Here is a 23,754-nt window from a genome sequence, read left to right on the forward strand (position 1 = left end):
TAGATCAACTGTAAATTATTAACCTTGAACCTTGGATAACATGCCCAAGTTTCATTAATTAACAATTTGGAGGGTCCAATGACATATATCTATTCCATAGATGTTGTAGTCTAACCTTCTTGTAGCCTTTAACGATTCTATTTGAGTATAAGTAGTTTGTTTCCTTTTTTAAATTAATTTCAAAGTTTTTTTTTTTTAAATTATTTTTACGAGAAGACCAACTAATGATAAAACACAGCCAACGTATTTAATATCGAATTAATTTTGTCGAACAAATGCTGAGTGTTATTTTAGTGTTCGGCGCACGGGCAAATAGTCATTGGCGCCGTAAGAAATATTAACCATTCTATAAGCTAAGTTTTGCTGATTGACGTTAGAATGTGAGAAATACCAGTCATAACATCAAGTAAGATTATTTGATATAATATGATAAATTGATACAATGAAAATGTCATAAGCAGTTTTAAATGGTATTTAAAAAATATCTATGTCTTTTTTTAAATTTATTTATTAATTTATATTTACGTAAACCGATATAAGTAATTACCTTGAAAATACTTTAGTCAAGGTATTCCGAAGATAAATTCGTGCGTATGTGCAGTAATCTATCTCCGGTGTCTAAACAAATTGCAATCATTAAACAGAATCGAGATAAAATTAAATACTGATAATTACCGTGTAAGGGAGATAGCGCTCGTGTAGGTCATAATGGAGCTTATGAAAGTTTTTGTATACTGTCGTCTTATTTCCAAGGGAAATTTTACTCTACCCATAAAACATCACATATAATCCTTCGAACGAACTCTGCTCTGTTGCAGACTCTATTTGTGTGGGACTGAAAAATTAATTTACAGTGGAGCGTGACTCCTTGGTATTTAAATTCAGATTCGGAATGGATTCTTGGTTCTGTGGCCGTTTGATGTAGGTGGGGTTGGGAATGAGTGTACTATACTTTTGTCGACGTTGATTCGATCCTTCATCCTAAACCAATCGCCTAGTACGTTATATACAGATTGGAGAAGCCCAGTTATGAAAGGTTTATATTTGAAAAGTCGTGACCTTATATATACTGTGGTGAACCAAACGTTAGCGTGATTTAGAAACTTGTTTATTTTTTATGACCCTGCAACAGATGGGAGGATGAAATCAAACGCACAGCGGGTCCAAACTAGATGCTAACAGCGAAGTCGAGAGAAAGCTGGCTCAATTTGGAGGAGGCCTTTACCTGCAGAAGGGTTCCTACAGAATAATTATAATTTAATAATTATTTATAATTAAATATTATTATAATAAATAAATAAAATATTATTATTTATTTATTTATTATGCAAAAAAAATATTTTCTTTTTAGAATAAATATTTTGGCTTCGATTAAATAGTTCGTTGTTAGTAGCAAACGTAAATTGGTACTAACGCTAAAATACGTGTTAGTGATGCGTTGAAATGTTATTGGAGAATATTTTATCGCAAAACCATTTCGCGTGATCTCTCGCTTTAGGTTGAAACCAATGATCGTATTTCTATGTAAATCATATACTTACTTCATGATTATAATTATATATGTATTTTTCAATGTTCCGACAATAACGCAACATTAATATATAACGAAATACAGAGCTGCGGAAGGAACGCTGTTTGAGTACAATAATTTTAACTGAAGGATAAAGGTTGTGGGTTCAAACCTGGGCAAAGACAATTTCGTTTCATATTTTTAAACTGTATTAAGGAAACCTGTATGTGTTATATGAATTTCCGTCTCATGTTTATTCACCAAACCGCTTTAGAGCGATCTTGTGGAATAAGCTCAAAGCCCAAAGACAAGACGAAGCTTTTCTCCAGTATGGTGACATTTCAAGTTGATACATTTAATTTCTATATACTAATTTAACAATATATTTTTATTGGGAATGATAAAACATTGTATTAAAAACCTTGCTACCCTATGTTCTATTAAATGATGTACTAATGAGTTCAAATTATTTGATTTTTAAATATAATATATGTTTTAATGTAATTACATTTTATGTGCCTGATAGTACGTTTCATTTGAAATTTCATTAATTAATTAATTATAATTAGATATATGTCATTATTACGAAAAAAATATTGGTTATACACACATATAGTTAGGATTAAATTTATGTATATTATTTGAAGCGTCAATAGCGCAATGGTTTACGGGCCGCATAGCGATGTTAAAAGTCGCAGGATCGATCCTGACCCCTTGGACTATTGTCGTACCCACTCCTAACACAAGTGATAAGCTTAAAAGAAGGGGTAAATAGGAATATTAGTTTAAGGGTAAAAGTTTATATATGCATCGATGAACTTATTATATACTTGTGTGTCTACAGTTGTTGCTGCGAGGTAATTATTACATACATTATTTATGTATACATATTTACAATAATGTTTTAGTCCAGAGTAATTAAGATTAAAATAGCATGTATAATTTTATAAAAATATATAAACTAATTTGAATAATGAATAAACTAATTAAAATAATGAGCCGAGATGGCCCAGTGGTTAGAAAGTGTGCATCTTAACCGATGATTTCGGGTTCAAACCCAGGCAGGCACCACTGAAATTTTATGTGCTTAATTTGTGTTTATAATTCATCTCGTGCTCGGCGGTGAAGGAAAACATCGTGAGGAAACCTGCATGTGTCTAATTTCAACGAAATTCTGCCACATGTGTATTCCGCCAACCCGCATTGGAGCAGCGTGGTGGAATATGCTCCAAACCTTCCCTTCAAAGGGAGAGGAGGCCTTTATCCCAGCAGTGGGACATTTACGAGCTGCTAATGTTAATGTAATGTAATATAAACTAATTTTACGAAATATTAAAAGTTGTAATTAAAAATATAACATATTCAAAATTTAATTTTTTTTATAAATAAATATATATATAATTTTAATTTGCTTTCTATAACGATCGATCTGTTATTGGTATGATTTTGTTTTTAAGGAATCTAAACACAAGAGAAAACGTAGCCTAGTTCCCATTGGACGAAATAAGAAATGGTTAAAGATATCCTGGAAGAATTACCGCTGAACACGAGCGTAAAATATTACTATTATATAATTTATAATATGCTAAAATGGTGTATCCATAACTCGGTGGTCAATACGAATAAGACAGTCTAATTGAGTTTATATACGTGTCAGTATATTTCCGACGATAACATAATATTGCCTGTATTTTAAGTCAGGGGAACTTGCCCGTACTTCAGAATCGAGCATTACATGAGTGAGTCAAAATAATCGAACATTACCTGGGTATACTTTATAGTGTGCAGCCTGCGATGATACAATTTGTCCGATATTGTAAAAACAAAATAATTGACTGGAGGCGATTGGTCCGAATCAATTCTATATTTATATCTATAAATATATACATATATAAGTCGTTGACTGATCTGGATGATTGCATCCAAATCAAATTTATTTTTTTCTGAGGATCCTGTTATTTAGATCCCTACGTACGTTTTTATCCAGATCCCACGAAAGCTTTCTAAAATTCTTCAATATCGATTCTTTGGTTTAGTCGAAGATATTTAAATATAAACCGACATCCCTAGCCATAAACGTCTGATGTTTAACCGTCGGTTTAACTATTAGAACAGCAAACAGCAGTTAAGCTGACCAAGTTGGTTATCAGTACTGTAATATTGTCATAGTTAAAATCTGTTACGTTGGACCGTAGTTACGCCTATCTAAATGTTTCGTAATGTTTTGAAAGGGAACTTACTGACTTAAGTTTACTAAATAAATATGAAGTTTTGATACGTAATGCGTGTATAATTATTTGTGTAAATTATTATACTATACTAGCTGCGTGCTTCGTGCGCGTTTGTATTTAACCAAACGTTATTGCTGTAGCCTAAGTTACTCCGTATTACATCAGCTATCTGCCAGTGAAAGTCCCTTCAAAATCGGTCCAACCGTTCCAGAGATTGACCGGACCAAACAGACAGACAGAAAGACAAACGAAAATTGAAATAAACGTTATTTTGGTATATGTACCGTGTATACATATGAATTTAGTAAAAAGCGGTTATTTTAATATTAAAAAAGACACTTTTTTATTATATTTATATATTTATATATATATATATATATATATATGTATATATATATATATATATATATAGAAAAAAATATTAAAAAAATATAATACAACCAGAAATATAATAGCAACATATAATACTTGCCTTTGAAGAGATTTCTTCCAGCGAAACCGGCTTTTTCGCTGCCGCTTTCTTCTCTCTTGTGACATAAAAGCCTGTAAATTTCCCACTGCTGGGCTAAGGCTTCTTATCCCTTTGAGAAGAAGGTTTAGAGAATATTCCACCACGCTGTATCAATGTGGGTTGGTATATATGTGGCACAATTTCGTTGAGATTAGAAACACACAGGTTTCCTCGCGATGTTTTCCTTCACCGTCAAGCGAAATGAATTATAAAAACGAATAAAACACTTGATAAATCAGTAGTGCTTGTCTGTGTTTGAACCCGCAATCATGGGTAAAATCAAGATGCACACGTTCTAACCACTAAGCCATCTCATATATTATTATATAACATTTTAATAATTAGAAATATATATTTATTTTCTAAAGTAAGGAATTCATTAGTTACTTATATGACTGTCTAGAAATATTAATACGGAAAATAATATTTTTGGGTTTATATGTGTGTCAGTTTCTTTAATCCACTGTAACTATTAAATGTCACATAAATAACAAATTTGGATATATTATTTACCAACTAACACTGACTATAAATCAATTTCATTACTCATTTAGGCTTGTTTTTGTTTTAGGTAAAAACATATTTAACTAATTAAAAAATTATGTTTCAATTAAATCTGAAAAATGTCTGATTCAAATAGAGTTCATCGAAATTCCATTTATTAAAGGGAAATTAAGAAACAATTGATTTTAGGTTAAAAATTATGTAAATACTAAATTCATATAAATCGTTAAGCAGCGTTTGTGTGTTTTTGATATTATAAAACGCATGTCTTCTTAATTTCAAATAGAAATATAAAAAAAATATATGTAAAAACAATTATAAAAAAAGTCCCGCTGAGTTTCTTTCGCCAGTTCATCTCATGTCTGATAGTTTCTTTCCGAACCGACGGTAGATTTTTTTTTTTACAATAAATGAGTAGAATGATAAGATGATTGGATAATTAATGAATCGAGTAGTTGGCAATAATGTTTGATGGCTGATTCACTTTTAAGAGCGGGTCACCCCGAATGGAGTTGTAAGTGTCAGGGCAACGCGAGTCGTTAGGTTTTGACAGGCGATTCGAATGCGATGGTTGCTTGCAAACCCATTTGCTCTTAATCGAGATGAATTATTATTAAAGAATTATTAGTATTCCTTTGATATTATTGTGGTGTACGATTATTGAATCAATTAATACAGTGATGAGACGATATATATATTAAGAATATTATAAATATATATATATCGGGGATTGATCCGAGATTTGGAAGACTATGTGGCCGTGCAATGGAGATATTCACAAAATAAAATGTATTTAATACATATATATATATATATATATATGTATATGTATATATATATAATATTGAATAATTTTTTGAATTTGACAATTTATGTTTTATTAAAAAAAGTATTTATCATATAAAACTGGCCTCATCATCACGCATGGACGTTTTTTTTTAAATATTCTGTTAGCAAATATTTGAAAGGAGAGTTGGATTTTAAACAATGATAAAATCGCTTTACCGTTTAATATTATGCAAACACAATCGACGCTAACCAAACAATGGGTTCGATTTCAATTGGAATATCGTAAAAGTTTCGAAAACACTTTACTTGTGAACGATTTTTGGAATAATAACAAGTTTTTATAAATAATAATTACTACTTGCTTTATGAAGATCTTTCTTTTCAGCTTATAAAAGATGATATATATTTCTGGTATGCAGTATTAAATAAAAAATAAAATCACACAAATCAAGAATTCATTAATAGGGAAAATGATTTCCCTAATTATGAAATTAGTAACAAAGTCAAAGTCAAAAATCCTTATTCAATGTCTTCTATATTGTTACGCTTGCTTATTGATACTAAAAAACCTTTCACCGGTTCGGAAAAAATAATTCTCGATCTTGAGAAGAACCGGCAAAAGGGCTCTTTTTTTAAATGTCCTATTTTACAATTTTAGTTTCCATATTATATGAATAAATAAATATATTTTTTGTTAATTGACACAGCCTGGAGTGATCATCTCATTCCCGAGGTGTGCAATCAATTATCATAGCAGATTGTTGAAGCAGTATCAATTAAATCGTTGAATTAATTAAAATTCCATGCAATAACCACCACCAAATTAAAAAATACAAAGTTGAAAAAAAAAAGTAAAGCTTTTCCGGAAACACGCATCCGCACTAACTCTTTAAGTACAGAAGAGTTAAATATGACAACAACGATACTAGAACAAATCGTAAAAATATTTAAAAAATAAATTATGCAAAAATAAGCAGTCCGCCTATCTATTTCAAATAAAAAAATATCATCTGTCCTTTTCACGGTAAATACGTAAAATAAGGACAAAACATCAAAAACAGTTCCACATTTACAACGCATTCATTGTAATAGGATTCACGAACTTTACGTAAAAGATATTTTAAACACACAAGGATTACAAGCAATAACAATTAAAATAACACATTGCAAAGCCAGTAATTGGTTTAAGTTTTGCAATTGCAATTTCACGGTATATTGCGCCGAGTGCAACTTTGCAACTTGCGCTTTGCGGTAAAATAATAACGAACGGATAAATGAACGGAACGAATGTCCTTAATAATCCGTTGAAAACTTTATTTTTTGTTTGAGTCGAACATTCGGAACTGCTCTTTTACAGAGTAGTTGCAACTTGCAACGAAATTTCGAAGGGGGTATTGTGGTTACCCAATAAAACGTTTCTTTATGAATCTAATAAAAAGAATCAATCTAAAAGAGCCGAGATGGTCCAGTGGTTAGAACGCGTGCATCTTAACCGATGATTTCGGGCTCAAGCCCAGCCAAGCACCACTGAATATTCATGTGCTTAATTTATGCTTTTAATTCATCTCGTGCTCGGCGGTGAAGGAAAACATTATGAGGAAACCTGCATGTGTCTAATTTCAACGAAATTCTGCCACCTGTGTATTCAGCGTGGTGGAATATGCTCCAAACTGTCTCCTCAAATGGAGAGAAGGCCTTAGCCTAGCAGTGGGAAATTTACAAGCTGTTAATGTAAAATCTATCAACTTACTCTTTATTTATATAACTAAAGAAGCTTGTCATGTATAAGCGAGTCCGCCTTCGTCCCGTTTTGTATGGTTGTTCCCAAGTCTAATATTACTGAGTTTTGTTATAGCGACTGACAGATACTTCACTTTTTAACATGTTGATTTGTTTATGTTATAGGTAGGCGGACGTCAAAAATAAGCCACCCAATCACAATTGAACTCAGATACATTGGTGCTGTAAGAAATATTTACTATGGACGTCCGCCATATCCATATCATGGGGGTGGATTTCAAACAGCCAGTTCGCCATCTTGGGTAGGCCGCCATATTGGATTTGTAATGACGTTTATTAGCTAGTCATGTATTGTCATCAGAAATCAGAGCGTGTGCAAAATTTCATCCTAATCGAAGTCGAAGACCGGGAAGTGGGTCTAATTAAGATTCCAAGATTTTCTTACATACATACACAGTTACAAGTGAAGCTAATATAAGCGTGTTAAAAAAGATATACATTTGCACAACATCAAAACAAATACGCAGTATTGAAATAAAATGTAAAGATAAAAAGTTAAATTTATAGTTTATGGTATTTAAATGTATGTCATATTTTCGACAATTTTAATGTGTTGTATTTATATTATTTAAACTACGAAAGTGTTATTAATATTGACTGTACGTTTCCGATGTAGATTTAAACTTTGTTATTGAGCTGCAATAAGCTTGCGGGCTTGCACTCGATTTGTTCCAGACGAACAGTCATTATAAGTAATATTTGTCATTGCTTCGTTGCTCTGCAGAGTACGGGCCAGCTCCGACTCCATCCTAGACAGTAGAGATATGATTCTCCAATTGTGCGTCATATCGTTCGTTTATGTATAACCGGCAACCAACTTGTGACGAAAGATTAATCTTTACTTAATATTATAAATGTGAAAGTAACCTTGTCTGTCTGTCGTTCTTTCACTGCCAAACCAATAAACCAAATTTGTCGTAATTTGGTATGAAGCAAATTTGAACTCCAAGGAAGGACATAGGCTACTTTTTTGCCTAACACGAGACAACCAACCCCTAAAACGCGAGCGAAGCCGCGGCTGATAACTAGTTAATAATAAAGATTTCACTAACAGACTTAGTAAGCTTTTAATTTTATTTTTATTAACCTACTATGGATGCTACTTATCTGAAATAAAGTTTATTATTATTATTCTTAACAACTCAGCTTAAAGCCGGTATTAACGTCATTCTCACGTGCCGAAGCCTAGTGGTAAGACAGTTCTTAAAAATTGAAAGCTTTAAAGCAATTCCCGTTTCCCTTCCCCAAGAAATTTGCGTACAATTCTGCAAGTATTCAAAATCATCGTCTTCTGCATATTTACATAAAGAAAATTTGGAAGATTAAATGATTTTAGAGATACATGCATTTGTTTATACCCCAACAAATGCATGTATCTATAAAATCTTGCCTTGCCAGTAGTTGAGAGAATTATTGGGACTATTGTAACTTTGTGCGAGTGCCACATACGCGCTATTTGTTTTAGTTCCGTGTATTTTGTAAGTTTTTCATTTATGGTGCTTTGCAGATTGTGTGTGTTAGGTATGGCAATGTCAATTAAAAAAGCTGCTTATAGTATCTTGTCAGCTATTGATATGTCCGGTATAGTGTAGTGAGCTGTTCGATCTGTAAGTATTGCCCTGTCGTAGTATAGTTTGTGAGTTGTTGTGATATGTGAGTTATGTTGTAATATTGTACAAAATCCAACATTATATAAATCTCATAAAATTAAAGTAAAGTTGAAAAGGTTTTTTTAAATTTATTCAATTTAATTTATTCAATTTTGAAGATAAAAATGTACATGCATGTTACTGTAATATAGTAGTGAAGTCATACAGCAATTATTGACAGCTGAGGTACGTTCTTGATGGCTTATATGATGTAGATTTCCAATTGAATGCGTCTTATATGACGATTGTATATAATATATATCTACCGATGTAAATATTCATAATATTACATGATGCCTAGTTAAATTAATCGTTTAGTAACATATATAAAAATATTTTTTAATCACAATCACATCTGAACTTAATATAAGAATAACAATCATAAAATGATTGGAAATAAAATAAATAGACAAAAACTTAAATTATTTATTTGCAAAGATAATACAATAATTATAAATATTGTTCAACGTAGAGGTGGTGTTTACGACTCTCTAGAAATACACTGTAAGAATAAACACGAAACTCGTCACAAAACACGATCGTGAAATATCAGAATATCTTAAGCGACATACATGTCAAGTTGCATGTTACAGTCAGTCGGTTGTCAAACATGTCATAAGTGTAATACGAAGTGATTTCTCACAGAATAACACTATTGATCAATATTGAGTGTTAGTAAAAACTTTAAGTTTATTTTCTTGATAAAATCTGTGTATACTATTTCAAATCATACTAACATTTAATTTCAGTAGAACTATTCTATAAGAATACAGTCGAAACTCAACATTGAATACGATAGCAAATTCTCATTGTGATAAATGCATATAAATAAATATTGGACAACATCACATACATTACTCTGATCCCAATGTAAGTAGCTAACGCACTTGTGTTATGGAAATCAGAAGTAACGACGGTACCACAGACACCCAAGACAATATAGAAAACTAATGAACTTTTTCTACATCGACTCGTACTCGACTCGGCGTACCCGTGAAAACCGGTGTACACACTACTCGACCACGGAGGTCGTCGAATGATATTATAACAATTATAATTTTTAAGGGATGCATGGCACAAAAGCGATTTTAAGAATTTCTCAAGTGAGATACGAAGTGAGTTTATACAGAATAGCACTGTCGAGCAATCTTGAATGTTGCTGAATCTTACATTTGTTTTCTAATACATCGACTCTAATTACGTATACAAGGATCTGATATCTGAACACGTCCATCCAGGTCCTTAATAACTGGCGCTTGACGTCTCATGTACTGCATCACGACGTCATAATCGACACCAATTACTTCAATGTTCTGACGGTTATTTGAAATCATCTGAAATAAAATTAATTTCTTTAAGCAACCATAAATCGTTCAGTGTACTATCTATCATAATCACAATCACTGTCGTTTTCGACAGCTATTTCTGGATTGTTAAGAAAAATAACAGCTAGAAGTTATAAAGATTTTTTAATAACGATAATTATATTAAAGATCATATTTTTCAAACATTTAAAAGAACAGATAACTAAGCTACTGAAATTCATTTTTAAATAGCTAAGCCGATGATGCTCGAGTCGACGTCGAATATTTTGATGATGATGTCGTCCTGACCGATTAAGGAGGCCAGTGTCATTGGAGACCAGCAACCACGCAGGATACACAAATGTTTGGACAAACATAGCTGTATTCCCTATCTTGTCATTCGCATGGAATGGTAAATCCTATACGACGTAAGAATTTCAGAAGTTGGATCAAATCAAAGTGGTCATAAAATTTTAATGGTCCTGGGGTTGGAACATAAACTTGGCAACTGAAGCCATATCATTTGACCGAAGTAGAAGTCCAACCACCGTAACTATATGCACACGAAATAGAGAAAGTGGGCAAACTCTACGTATAAGAATATTAACCCTTGCGTCTCCAATGCGCCACCAAGCTTAAGAACGATGTTATTTAATGAATGATTGTTATTGCTGTTTGGTGTAGCATTCATCATGACTGGGCGGTATTTACACAGAAAGATTTGCACAAAGGTAATAGAACCCCCAAGGAAATGCTTATTATATTTTGGTAGATAACTCTTCTATCTATAAAAAAACTAATCGTTTCTTGATTGCGAATTGCTTTGAACCGATTATCAGTCATACAGCACAAATAATTCAAGATTTAATGTAATTTACAAGCTTAAATTGTATCCGAATTCGTATATTCGTTACGCTCATGAATCGTCTCTATACCCGTATATCGGTTCATTGAATCCGAATTCCCACTAACATAGAACGGCTTAACGTAATATTTGATAGTAAATATCCACAGTAGTCTTGCTTTTGGTTTCACATTGAAATCACGCTGAGATAGCCAGGCATTTACTGAAGTTTAGTTCATATGTTGATTTTCATTCGTTAAAACCTTTGATGTGACCGGATGATAATGATAATTTAGTAACATTTTTTTTTTATGGCATTGTTTGGCGGACGAGCATATGGGCCACCTGATGGCCCATATGCTAACCTAACCGGAACACAAAAATACAGTGTACTGTTATTTGGTGATAGAATATCAGATGAGTGGGTGGTACCTTGCACAAAGCCCTACCACCAAGTGAACATGTTTTGATATGATAAATTCGGGTAGGTTGGTGAATTGTTCGATATAAAATTGAATACGGTAAAAATATCTTAAAACGAAATCTTGTAAAACCCTGTAGAGTTCGATAATTCTCGTTTGTTTGAACGTACTAATATGAGGATCAGTCCGATGAAATAGCCAATTTATTGAAAAAGGTTAAGGACCTTATCTCAGAACTCATCATCATTTATAAATCGATTTGTAACATTTTTTTTGTTTGGAAGAGTGTCGTTGACGATGTGGAATCATTTAAATTTGAAGAACAAATTTTGAAGTAAGTTTCTTGTTAGTATATTACTCTTATAGTATGAAGTAGACACGTCAAATAGTGCGTTCAAGTTGAAATATTCACTTACAGTGTATCCACCTCCACCATTTCCTATGAAATCTTGTGACACAACTTTGTAATACTGATCCTGTACTAATGGTAAGTACCGAGGAACATCACATTCGATACAGCGAATAGAAACATTAGCAACACGATTGCCTAATGGTCGGGAATTGTCAAATATTACACGTAGACCTGGAATTAATGCAATTGTTTTAGATTTTGGTATGTCTTCTTCTCTGTCTGTCTCTGTCTATCTTCAGGGATATTTAGTTATTAAACAAATAGTTGCCTATCATTAGATTTATAGAATAACTAGGAGGAGCCCGATGCGATATTTCGTCAGTGACATTATAAAGAAATCCACAAAATTGTGTGAAGTATCAGTTTTTCGGGAAATTGCAATGCCTGTAGACTAATAGTGGAATTAAAAAAAACTTTTGTCTTAATTGCCATCTCTTTCTAATTTTTGTTAGGCGATCATTTAAAAAAAATAGTAAAATTTTATCAAGTAGCTCCATACCAAAGTACAGAGGCATTTATCGGAGCAAATTTGTTATAAAATATCTTCCGTTTTCTTTCAAAACTTTTCTCATAACAACCGAATCAACAATACGCGTTCACTACGTTACGATAACGCGTTACATCGCGTTACTTGAATTGTATTTTATGTCCAATTAGTTTTGGTCTTTACAGGAACTTTATTTATCTATTTTTGGTTTTCATAATAAATGAAAACATATTTGAAGTATTTCATATACGAATGCAGATAGTCTAAAATATTTATGTACCGTGAAACAAATGTTGGATCGTGAAACGTTACGGTCGTTCAGTTTTATTCTGGAATTTATAATGCTTGTTAAATTTTATACAAAACTGTAACACAAGATATTTAAACAACAATCGTTACCCAAAACATTTGCCAAAAATTATCATTCAGATATTTTTGATTCTACTGAAGATAACAACGAGATGTAACTTATTATTAGATCCTACAATTTAGATAAAATACATGATGAATGAAATAAATTGTCTTAAGATAATCGCTAAAAGTGATATATTTATATATATATATAGTCAAAGTCAAAGTCAAAGTCAAAGTCAAAAATCTTTATTCAATATAGAAGTGTTTACACTTGCTTATTGATAGTCAAAAATCTACCACCGGTTCGGAATTTAGCACCTCGGACCTGAGAAGAACCGGCGAAAAAAACTCAGCGGGATATATATTTTTTTTTTTACCATTTTGCATGTACAATGATAATTATATTTTAGTTATTTGAAACAGCCTGGAGGCGATCATTTCATTCCCAAGGTGTGCAGTCAACTAAAAAGTCATTAGTGTTGTAATAATTAAATATATATATATCACATTTAAGGATAGTATACGTAGATAGATTATTAGTTGCTGCTCTACCGGTATTCACAGTCTTAGAATTATATACATAAGCCCTCTTTTTATTTATTTTTAATTCTATTTTACTAAATATTTATATTATATTATATAGGTATGTAGTATTATAATTAAATAAGTTTACATATATTAGACCTAGTTATGTATGCATGTATTTACGGTTAAATTTATTTATACTTATAGTTATATGTGTATTATGTATTATTATATTTTATATGTAGTATATGACTTATCAGAGTAATTGTACCCCTTCCGAAATTTGTTTTGCCTGTAAGAGGTCGCTGTAAGAAAGGGGCGTCTGTTGCATTCATGCAACTTTTGCTTAATCCCTATGTATAATTTAGTTTTAAGTATTGATGCAATATGGTATAAATAAATAAATCCCACAGCTCAACCAACCGGTCCGAGGAAGGCCATCGCAGTGGTTATAGTGAATAAGAATCCCATATAATTTACAACCAATAAAGCATCACAGAATAATCCTATTCACAGAATGTGTAAGCGATACAATAATTTGGAATGTCATTGTGATTTGTTTAAAGGCAGCTTTAATTCTTTTAAATTGTCTTTGTATAAATTGGAATTAAGTTGTTAGATCTTATTTTTTTTTTGTTTTTTTTTTTTTTATCCTTTTGTAGTAATTTAAGTCATTTTTATTTATTTTTTTTTATTTTTTTCCCTTTTGTTGATTGCGTCTAGTTGTGTTTACATCTCTTACACACTGAAGTGCTGTGTACAGTTGTAATTGGAAAACAGATTTATTGTTAAATTCTGTTATCTGTTACTGTACCAAACAAAATAAAATAAAATAACCCAGTGTCCCGATCCCAGGGACCCGGATGCTTTCTGAAGTTTGTTATAGCATAAAAATAAAAAAATAAAGAAGAGAAAATAGTCTAGTGACGGTCTAATAACGATTTGCTATGAGATTGTTGCCTGATACACTGAAAAAAAATAATTATAATGTACACAACTATGTACTGTTTTTTGTACACAACTCTAACAGATTTCCTGAATTGTTTTAGAAAACGCGTTAATATTTAAAAATAATGTTACGCGCCTCTCTGACGCCCTCATTAAATTCAATATCTCATATATGCTTTTAATCCAGAACTTCATTCAGGACAGTTGAAAATATACTAATAAAATATATTTAGTGTCTATGCCCCCGTTTTATGTCAAACTGTGAATAAAATCAGTCATCAAATAAGATAAAAAAAATATAATTCATTTCTGATTCCAGCTATAGCGGTCATTCTCAACGGAGCATGTCCAACAGTGCCTAAGCTATTATAAACGTACAAGAGTATGCGTCAAATACATATATATTTGGCCTCACCTGGATTTGAAATTAGGGTTCAAGATCTGTAGCCTTACTAACTAGCCACTAAACCAATGCAGTAAATATTAAAAATATAAAATTTCACCCTCTGCGAACTTTTATAATTACATTAATACTCATTTTAAAACCATTAAGTTCATAGCGTTTCCATTAAAACTATTCGTAGTTAGTACGGTAGAAGCAATATCGGTTAAATTATGGAAACAATATTATGCTAATGGCTAAACTCAGAGGAATACTTCAATCAAAATATTATTCTCAGCCGATATAATCTCTTAAATTGTATAATAACTAGCAATTATTTGTTACAAAACTTAACATAGACAACAGATCAATTTATATTTGACCTAAGCGAAATAATACATAAATAAGAATCTACTTAAAATGATTTTTTGGGCTTCAAACTTTCTCGGTCGTACGAACAACTCATCAAATTTTAACTAAAATCAGATCAATGGTTTAGGCAAACATAGCAGACAAATATAAGTACCAATTTTTATTTAACTAACTGCTTCAACATGATATGAAGTCTTGAGTTCAAGGACGTGGAAGGAGTTGAACGAAAGCGCTTCATGTATAAATGAAATTTCAATGATTAACAAGCGAAGACTGTCCAATGAATTTGACGGTAAAAAGGATGTTTGATAATGAAATGACAAATAGATATTAATAATGAACTCTTCTAACTAACGAACTAATCTTTTGTTATTAGTAAGTACCATAATGGATGTGTTGGTAGAAATTTTACTATTTGTGTTACATGTCAACCCGCTTTGGATCGGTCAGAGGAGTAAGCGTCAAACCTTCTTCTCTAGAAGACATGGGATCTTTGAACAGCTGTGGAATTTACTAGCTGATTGACTATACTTCTAAGATTGAATCAACCAATCAAAACTAAGAGAAAATGAATAGCTCATAATTAAATATAATTTTCAACTTCAATGTTGGAATTTGTGATTAATTGACAAGATCAACGAGTTCAAGTATCCACTGAGCCACGACAACCTATAAACTGAAAATGTTTTTCCCTAATCAAATATGTACAGTTGATCGATGATTGCTGATGGTACCTACGATACCTATCATACGGTCTTGTAATAAGCCCTACCATCTGATTGAGCTATTATTTTTCTCGTATAAAGTTTTTATTAAATAATAAATAACTCACTGTAAATCCGTCACCACCGTTCCCAATGAAGGTTTGAGTTACCACTTTGTACATTTTGTCCAGATCTAATGGCTCGTAGCGTGGTATCCTACATTCGATACAACGAACAGTTGCATTGATAACTCGACTATTGATTGGAAGAGCTCCATCGAAAACTGCTCGTAAACCTGTGTCCAGAAACAGTTTAGTTACAAGCAGAAGTGCGAACACAAAAACTTTTTTTTCTTTCTTTTGTTAATTGAACCAGTATGTCAAATTAACAACTAATATATTACATAGACTAAAATATATAAAGACTATCAACATAATACATTGTGTTAGAATTAGGAATAAATGAATACATTACCAGAAACTTGGACCATTCTTGCGCCAGGCCAAGGGTCGTTCGCAACAGCGTACTCCAGCATTTCTAGGACATGTTGACCTTTCAAATCGAAAACTTCGACTCTGTTCTCAAAAGGTGTCGATAGCAGTAAGTGCTCGAACGTTACGTCTGGAACAAGCCCTAGTAGTTAGATTTTGAAATAATCTTTTCATTTAGAGTACTCGTTTGTTATTATAATTTATTTCCAAAATATATTTATATATTTTGGACATAAATTATGAATTTTAAATTATATCAGATAAATTATAAAATAAAACTTAGATTAATTTAGGAAATATGAATGAGGTCCATGTGAAAAACGACCGTCGTCAAACCGATACCTGTGAATGGACTGACAAGTGGAACTGATATGTTATATCCCTTGGGCCTTTATTTAGATTGGCTATTACACTCTTCAAGCCGTAATATAACAATGCTAGTGATGCAGTTTGGTGGGAGATTCCCTTGAATTTAATAGTATTGATACTAGCACACACAAATCTTCTAAGGATGATGTGGCTCCTATTCTCTCACATATTTCATAACTGATCTAATGCACATTTACATATATTATAAATTATTATTGCCATTATATTCAATTTATTTAAACAAGATTTTTTTATGGCATTGGTTGGCGGACGAGCATATGGGCCACCTGATGGTAAGTGGTCACCACCGCCCATAGCCAAAGGCGCTGTTAGAAATATTAACCATTCCTTACATGCGCCACCAACCTTGGGAAGATGTTAATTCCCTTGTGCCTGTGATTACACTGTCTCACTCACCCTTCTAACCGGAACACAACAATACAGTGTACTGTTATTTGGCGGTAGAATATCTGATGAATGGGTGGTACCTACCCAGACGGGCTTGCACAAAGCCCTATCACCAAGTATATTTTAGCGAAGAAATAAATTAAAACGAGATTATAAATTAAGAATAATGACACTAAAGGAAAAATGATGACGCCATAAACATTTACAAATATATATAAATTTAAGCTACAGTTCTCTTTAAATAACAAAAGAAAGCGGCAATAAAAAAGAAACATAATTACTTCCTGGTTGAATATCAGTTCTGACGCCTCCCGTATTTATGACGCAAAAATGAGCGTAGTTCCATTTATCACCTTCAGCTCTATCAATAGCCTGACGGACAAAAGGGAAAAATAGAAGAAACCTTAAAATTATCCTTAAAAAAATAAACGTATTACTTTTCATTCTAAATTGGAGAAGAAAATCATTTGCATTTTTTTTTGAGTATTTCTATAAAAGTAAAGCAATAATAAAAAGTTTTGTAAATAAGATTTTATATAACCATGGTTATTTTTATTACTAACAGTATTTAAAACGGGATATTTACCATGTTTTTTATTATTATTTGGTGGAGCTTGATATTTCGACATTATCTACGAATGTCTTGTTCACGAGACTCTCCAAGAGCTCCACCAAGTAATAATAAAAAACATGGTAAATATCCCGTTTTAAATACTGTTAGTTTTGTAAATGTCCAATTGTTAGGTAAACGCCTTCTCTCCTCCCGATGTGAAGATTTGCAGTGTATTCTATCACGCTGTCCAACGTGGGCTCATGGATGCATATGTAATAGATTTTTTATCGACGTTTTATTATACCGCTGAGCATTACATGAATTACAAATCAAGCACATGAAAACTCAAAAGCTCCTAACCCGAAATCAAATATGCAGTCTTTGATTAAGATTTGATAATTATTCAAGCTATTGAGCTACCTCGGGTCATTTTGGCCATATTCCACGAATAGCTTGGCGTATCTTTACACGTCCAAATATATTATATGTGTTATTTGATAACTTTCTTTGGATGTATTTAAAAAAATACTGATAACTCACATGGATGCTTCAATTTAAACTAAACAATGTTTAATACCAACGAAATTGCAGCATCTTGAAGATGTACTGAACCAAACGCAAAAAGTATATCGTATCTTCATTAGCAATAAAGTTATAAGCGGATCACCTCCTTAAAAACGATAAATACGATGCATGTATACTCACAGCATCAAGAAAAGCATCGCAAATAAAACTTCCAAGGTTACATTCTGCGCAGGAGCAATCCGATGATAAGTGAACTTTTGATACGCCAATTAGTTCATTGGCTCTTTCATTTATAATTGGCAAGTACTCATTTATCTTTTGCAGAACATCTGGTGCTAGAAAAGAGACGGAGACTCATTTTAAGTTTAGTAGAGATTACGAAGACGAATAAAACCTAAAGATAGCATTTTTTTTTTACATTCAGAAGTGATAACGACAAAAAAATCTGAAGATGTTAAAATCTATTAAAAGATTGTACATTTATAGTGTATTCTGCTGGACTGATTTTTCCACGTTGTTCCAATGCCAGATTGTGTACCTATGTTTCAATGCAGCGATATTTTATTCGATATGTAGGCATCCCTTACTATGATTTATTTTAACGCAGCATTAGCAGCCTGTAAATTTTCCCACTGCTGGGATAAAGGCCTCCTCTCCCTTTGAGGAGAAGATTTGCAGCATATTCCACCACGCTGCTCCAATGCGGGTTGGCGGAATACACATGTGGCAGAATTTCGTTGAAATTAGACACATGCAGGTTTCCTCACGATGTTTTCCTTTACCGCCGAGCACGAGTTGAATTATAAACACAAATTAAGCACATGAAAATTCAGTGGTGCCTGCCTAGGCTTGAACCCGAAATTATCGGTTAAGATGCACGCGTTCTAACCACTGGGCCATCTCGGCTCTTTTAACGCCGAGCTAAGCATTAATAAGCTATAGACTCATATTTTTCACTACGATAAACTTGTTCTAACCATCGGGTCATTTCAGCACCTTAATATTTCATTTTGGTAGTTAATAAAAACTATTTGCTAAATTACCTTGAACAACATCATTTCCAACGAAATGAGGATTACCGACCCAGCTCATCAAATCACCTCGTTCATTGAAATAAAGTTTAATTTCTCCTAAAAATGCCGTGTGAGCAGCAGCTTGGACGATAAGTACCTTTAAAAAATATAAACTGTTACAACGAATATATATTAGTATCATATTCTAATATCAAAAGTTATCAGGTTTACGACAATTTTTGGAGTACGTCCATTATCGCTTGTATTGTAACATATAGCAATTCAGTATTTTGTAATGTAGATAACGGCTTGTCTATGACATACATACGTCTTTTTCGACGGATGGGATAAATTCTAAATAGTGGAAACATCTCTCTAAATTTATACCTGAATATTATAATAAAGTTATTGGCTCAGAACAAAGGTTAGTTTTTAAGCTCTGAAATAACCTTTAATTGTATCTTGAAGATCACAATTTTGTCTGAGTGAGATACAAATAAAATATGTCTGTACAGTCAAGTCATAGATCAACGTTAGGTTCTTCCCCAGTTACGGTACAATAAAATTAAAAGGTGATGAATTGTTTTTGTACTCAAATATTAACAAGATATAATGTATTATTATTTTGTAGTATATTTCCTTACAGTTCTTGTCTCCTGTTCTACTATGACTGGATAAGGGCCTTGCCGTGGAAACTCTGAGCCCTCTGGAGGATCAGAGTTACTTAATAATGTGTGACTATGACCTCCAACGATTATATCTATATGTGGACCAGCACGCATTGCTATTTCTCTGTAAACAATAAATAAAAAATATTTATCAAAAGAAAGGTATCTTCAGAAATCAAATTTGAATGTACACAAATAAATATTTGTACTCGAAAGCCTATGTTATAATGAAAATCTTTCTGTATTAACAAGGATGTCAGTTTTATTAAATTCTCTGTTTCTTATTGATATTAATTTACCTGTCAATATCAAGTCCACAGTGGGATAAGACAACAATAATGTCTATACCCTGTGCGTGTAGTTTCTCTGCCTCCCTTTTAACTGCTTCGACTTCATCCGTAAAAACCAATCTGCCGGATGACGCTAATTCCTAAAATATTTGTTGGAGATAAAAAAAAAAACAATTCTACAGAACCAGATATTTTTTGTGGATTATAGGTTTTGTTTATAACAAGCAACCCGCCCTGGCTTCGCACGAGTGCAATGCTGATACTAATTATACTAAATAATGTCTTTATATACAACGTACACATCATCTTCAGACAGTTAAGGGCCATATTTATGTATATTAAATGCACAATGTATTTAAAGTTTATTGGTGAAGGATTATTAAGGATGTATTGCTTCGTTAACAAGCCATTATTACTCGTAAAAAATAAAGGATAAAAAATGGTTATTGTGTCCTTTATAAGGTGTACAATAATGTTATGTTGATATATCTCGTAGGGTTCAGTCAACATATGCAATGTAAGCGAAAAAAAAATCCTGTAGTAACCTCTAAATTAATCAGTGTTTTTCTACTATATTATGCATGTATATCTACATCAAAATCCGTTGCTTAGTTTTTTAAGATCTAAGCATACATAGGGATAGACAGACATCCAGAAATGTCCTTGTTTAATACTATGCATTTATCACTGCAGTATTATTAATGTACTATGTCAGTTTACTTACTTACGAGTTACTGGGTAAATCTTCTACGTGTGATTTCCTTTTTGTAAAATCAATACGTGCCCATAATACGTGTAAATGATGTATACGAGTATGTCAATCAGAAAAATACAAAAATGGGATTACACGTGATAGGCAATATATACTCAAGCTTTTGTAAATTTAAATGTTATCTTGATGATGTCCTCGTAACTGATTTAATCCACATGCCCATAAATTTATTTCCATTGTTTATTTGTTAATACTTACACTGGTCGTAGCTATTATGACGCCTATAATACCAATTTTGCGTCCTTTCTTCTCCACAATAATACTTGGTTGGTACAATCCTTGGATAGTAGGTTCCTCATCGTCGATAATGTTGGCTGTCACTACTGTAGAATTTAAATGCTTAAGATATGGTACAACACCTTCAATACCATTGTCAAATTCATGATTGCCTAGTACCTGAAAATATTTTGTGCAATATATGATTGTCATTTGTTTTGATTCTTTAATATCTATCGAATGACTTGATATTTAATTGCAAAATATGAACGGTCTTACTTATAAACATTTTGTAATAGGTGATTAGTTCAACATTGGTTTCTCTCTTTCTGTCATCTCAAGTAAGAAGAAGACAACATTGTACATCACCAAAGTTTAGCACTAGCCTTAATTTGAATTCCTTATAGACAGATTTTGTTGTATTTGGTATAGTCTTTATTACAATTATTAAAGATTCAGTATTTTTACTTACGTGTGCATCATGATGTACCATATTCATGAAGTCTTGGGTAACATTCCATCTCAGCAAGTTATACCATATCGTACCCTGGAAGCTATCACCAGCGTTCAGCACTAAGGAATCTGGTTCCTCCCGCAGGGCCTCTCTGATGAGAGTTGTGAGTCTCGCGAACCCACCAATACACGGTAATACTGATGGATTGCATACGTTACCAGATATACTCGTTTCCACGAATCTGAAACCCAACGAATCAATTTACGTAAGTGCAGATTTGGAAACAGTTTAGACATCAGAAATTTTTCCATCCTTTCCTTTTTTCAAGTTTTCAAGAAGAGTGGTCATCTGATGGTACGTTATCACCACCACTAAGCAATTAGAAATAAACATAGCCATTGAGAAAAATATTAACCATTATCTACATAAACATAAACCTTTGGAGTTAAAATTTTGCCTTCCTTGTGGCTGTGAATACACTAACTTAAGCTGGAAATCAACAATAGGTATTCTTATTTGGAGGTAGAATATTTGCCGAAAGCATGACTAACCTAATCACCTGGGCTTCTACAAAGCCCTACCACCAAGCGATCTTTCTGACTTCTTGTGTAAATATTAGCATTTAAAAATATGAATTTAATTGTGAATATATATTATATTTTAAGCGGCACAAAATGTTAGAAAGTTTGACAAATTTGTGCCAACTTTGCTAGTTAACGTATTATTAACTACATATAGAGTATTATTATTATCACATTTCAAACGAAAGATCGATTGTCATATCTTATTAAATCAGTAGGAAGAAATCTCGAGAGAATAACTCTCAACTAAAGGTCTTACGATAAGAGATTGTATTATTTTTCATGATTCACGTGTGATATACACATGATTCTTATTTTGTGATTGTTGACTTAAAATAAAATCGGCCTAACCTAAACTGGGGAGTGTTTAATTTAATCTTTACATTTAAAATTTTACTTGGTGGTAGGGCTTTGTGCAAGCCCGTCTGGGTAGGTACCACTCACTCATCAGATATTCTACCGCCAAATAACAGTACTCTGTATTGTTGTATTCCGGCTAGAAGGGTGAGTGAGCCAGTGTAATCACAGGCACAAGGGACATAACATCTTAGTTCCCCGGGGTTGGTGGCGCATAGGTGATGTAAGGAGTGGTTAATATTTCTTACAGCCTCTTTGTCTATGGGCGGTGGTGACCACTTACCATCAGGTGGCCCATATGCTCGTCCGCCAACCAATGCCATAAAAAAAATACAGGACAATTTAAGTAAATATATTTGCAAACGCAAACGACATACTCGAACGTTTAAAATGTCCTGTAATAATTACCTCTAAAAAAGTAGTTTTTTGATGACATCCTCCATTCGCTTTCCTTTATAATAAATACTATTAAAATCTATGATCGTGGCCCATATCATGTAGATTTTATTGATGAAATATTTCATTGGATTGATTATCAACAAAATACAGCTAATTGTAAAACAATAATAGATAAGTAGCCATGTTACGATAAGAGACCAAAAGTAAAACAAATGATTAAGATAAATTAAAAACATATGTACACCTACATACAATTATATATATGAAACTATTTTATATAATAAATATTGTTATACGAAATGTATATTTTTGTCTATGAAATCAGCTGTTTTTTATATTTGCTACCACATAACTACGTTATTTATAAATGTATTTTAAACTTTTTTTTTTAATTTATAGAAGTACCGTTTGGCCTCATTACAATTAAAAAAAAAGAAAATTATGTCAGTAATTTTTTTTTATAATATCTCGTTCTTTTGCTGAAACATTGACACTAAACTCGACACAAATAAACACTACACAAAAATTACCTTGCATGGAAGTCATTATAATGTACAATATTCAGTTCATATAACTGAGCACTCACTAAAGTAGGTACTGACAAACAAATAAATAATTTACTGACGAACTCCATAGCACTCGTCACACATTGAGAAAATACACGAAAGTGACTTGAGGCCAACTCGTCTCACAATAATATAGATTACGCAAAGATAAGATATTAATATACGATATACTTTCAGTCTAAATATTGTATTAGATCTCACACGTGAAACGACGGAATTCAACTCACATTTTACATTACATCACATTAGTAAATTTCCCACTGCTGGGCTAAGGCCTACTCTCCTTTTGAGGAGAAGGTTTGGAGCATATGTCACGCTGTATGTAATATATAAATGAATACACA

At 32.4% G+C, this 23,754-nt stretch overlaps 1 protein-coding gene across 2 annotated transcripts; it reads right to left on the reverse strand.

Annotated features, from left to right (window-relative positions):
- Positions 1 to 10,040: 10,040 nt before the first annotated feature.
- LOC125071335 (apyrase-like) lies at positions 10,041 to 23,515 on the reverse strand. Of its 2 annotated transcripts, none has more exons than XM_047681537.1 (11): positions 23,375 to 23,515; positions 21,526 to 21,748; positions 21,036 to 21,233; positions 20,075 to 20,205; positions 19,752 to 19,899; positions 19,138 to 19,264; positions 18,275 to 18,429; positions 17,298 to 17,388; positions 16,223 to 16,369; positions 11,981 to 12,147; positions 10,041 to 10,328 (listed from the first exon to the last, which is right to left on the reverse strand). In XM_047681537.1, the coding sequence occupies exons 1-11, from the start codon at positions 23,476 to 23,478 to the stop codon at positions 10,188 to 10,190; spliced, it is 1,632 nt and encodes a 543-aa protein (XP_047537493.1). In that variant the 5' UTR covers positions 23,479 to 23,515; the 3' UTR covers positions 10,041 to 10,187. The 2 variants fall into 2 exon arrangements, with proteins under 2 accessions (XP_047537493.1, XP_047537492.1); XM_047681536.1 differs by lacking the exon at positions 11,981 to 12,147 and adding an exon at positions 15,877 to 16,043.
- Positions 23,516 to 23,754: the final 239 nt, after the last annotated feature.

This window comes from Vanessa atalanta, chromosome 19, assembly GCF_905147765.1.
Source record: "Vanessa atalanta chromosome 19, ilVanAtal1.2, whole genome shotgun sequence".
NCBI classification, from domain to species: domain Eukaryota; kingdom Metazoa; phylum Arthropoda; class Insecta; order Lepidoptera; family Nymphalidae; genus Vanessa; species Vanessa atalanta.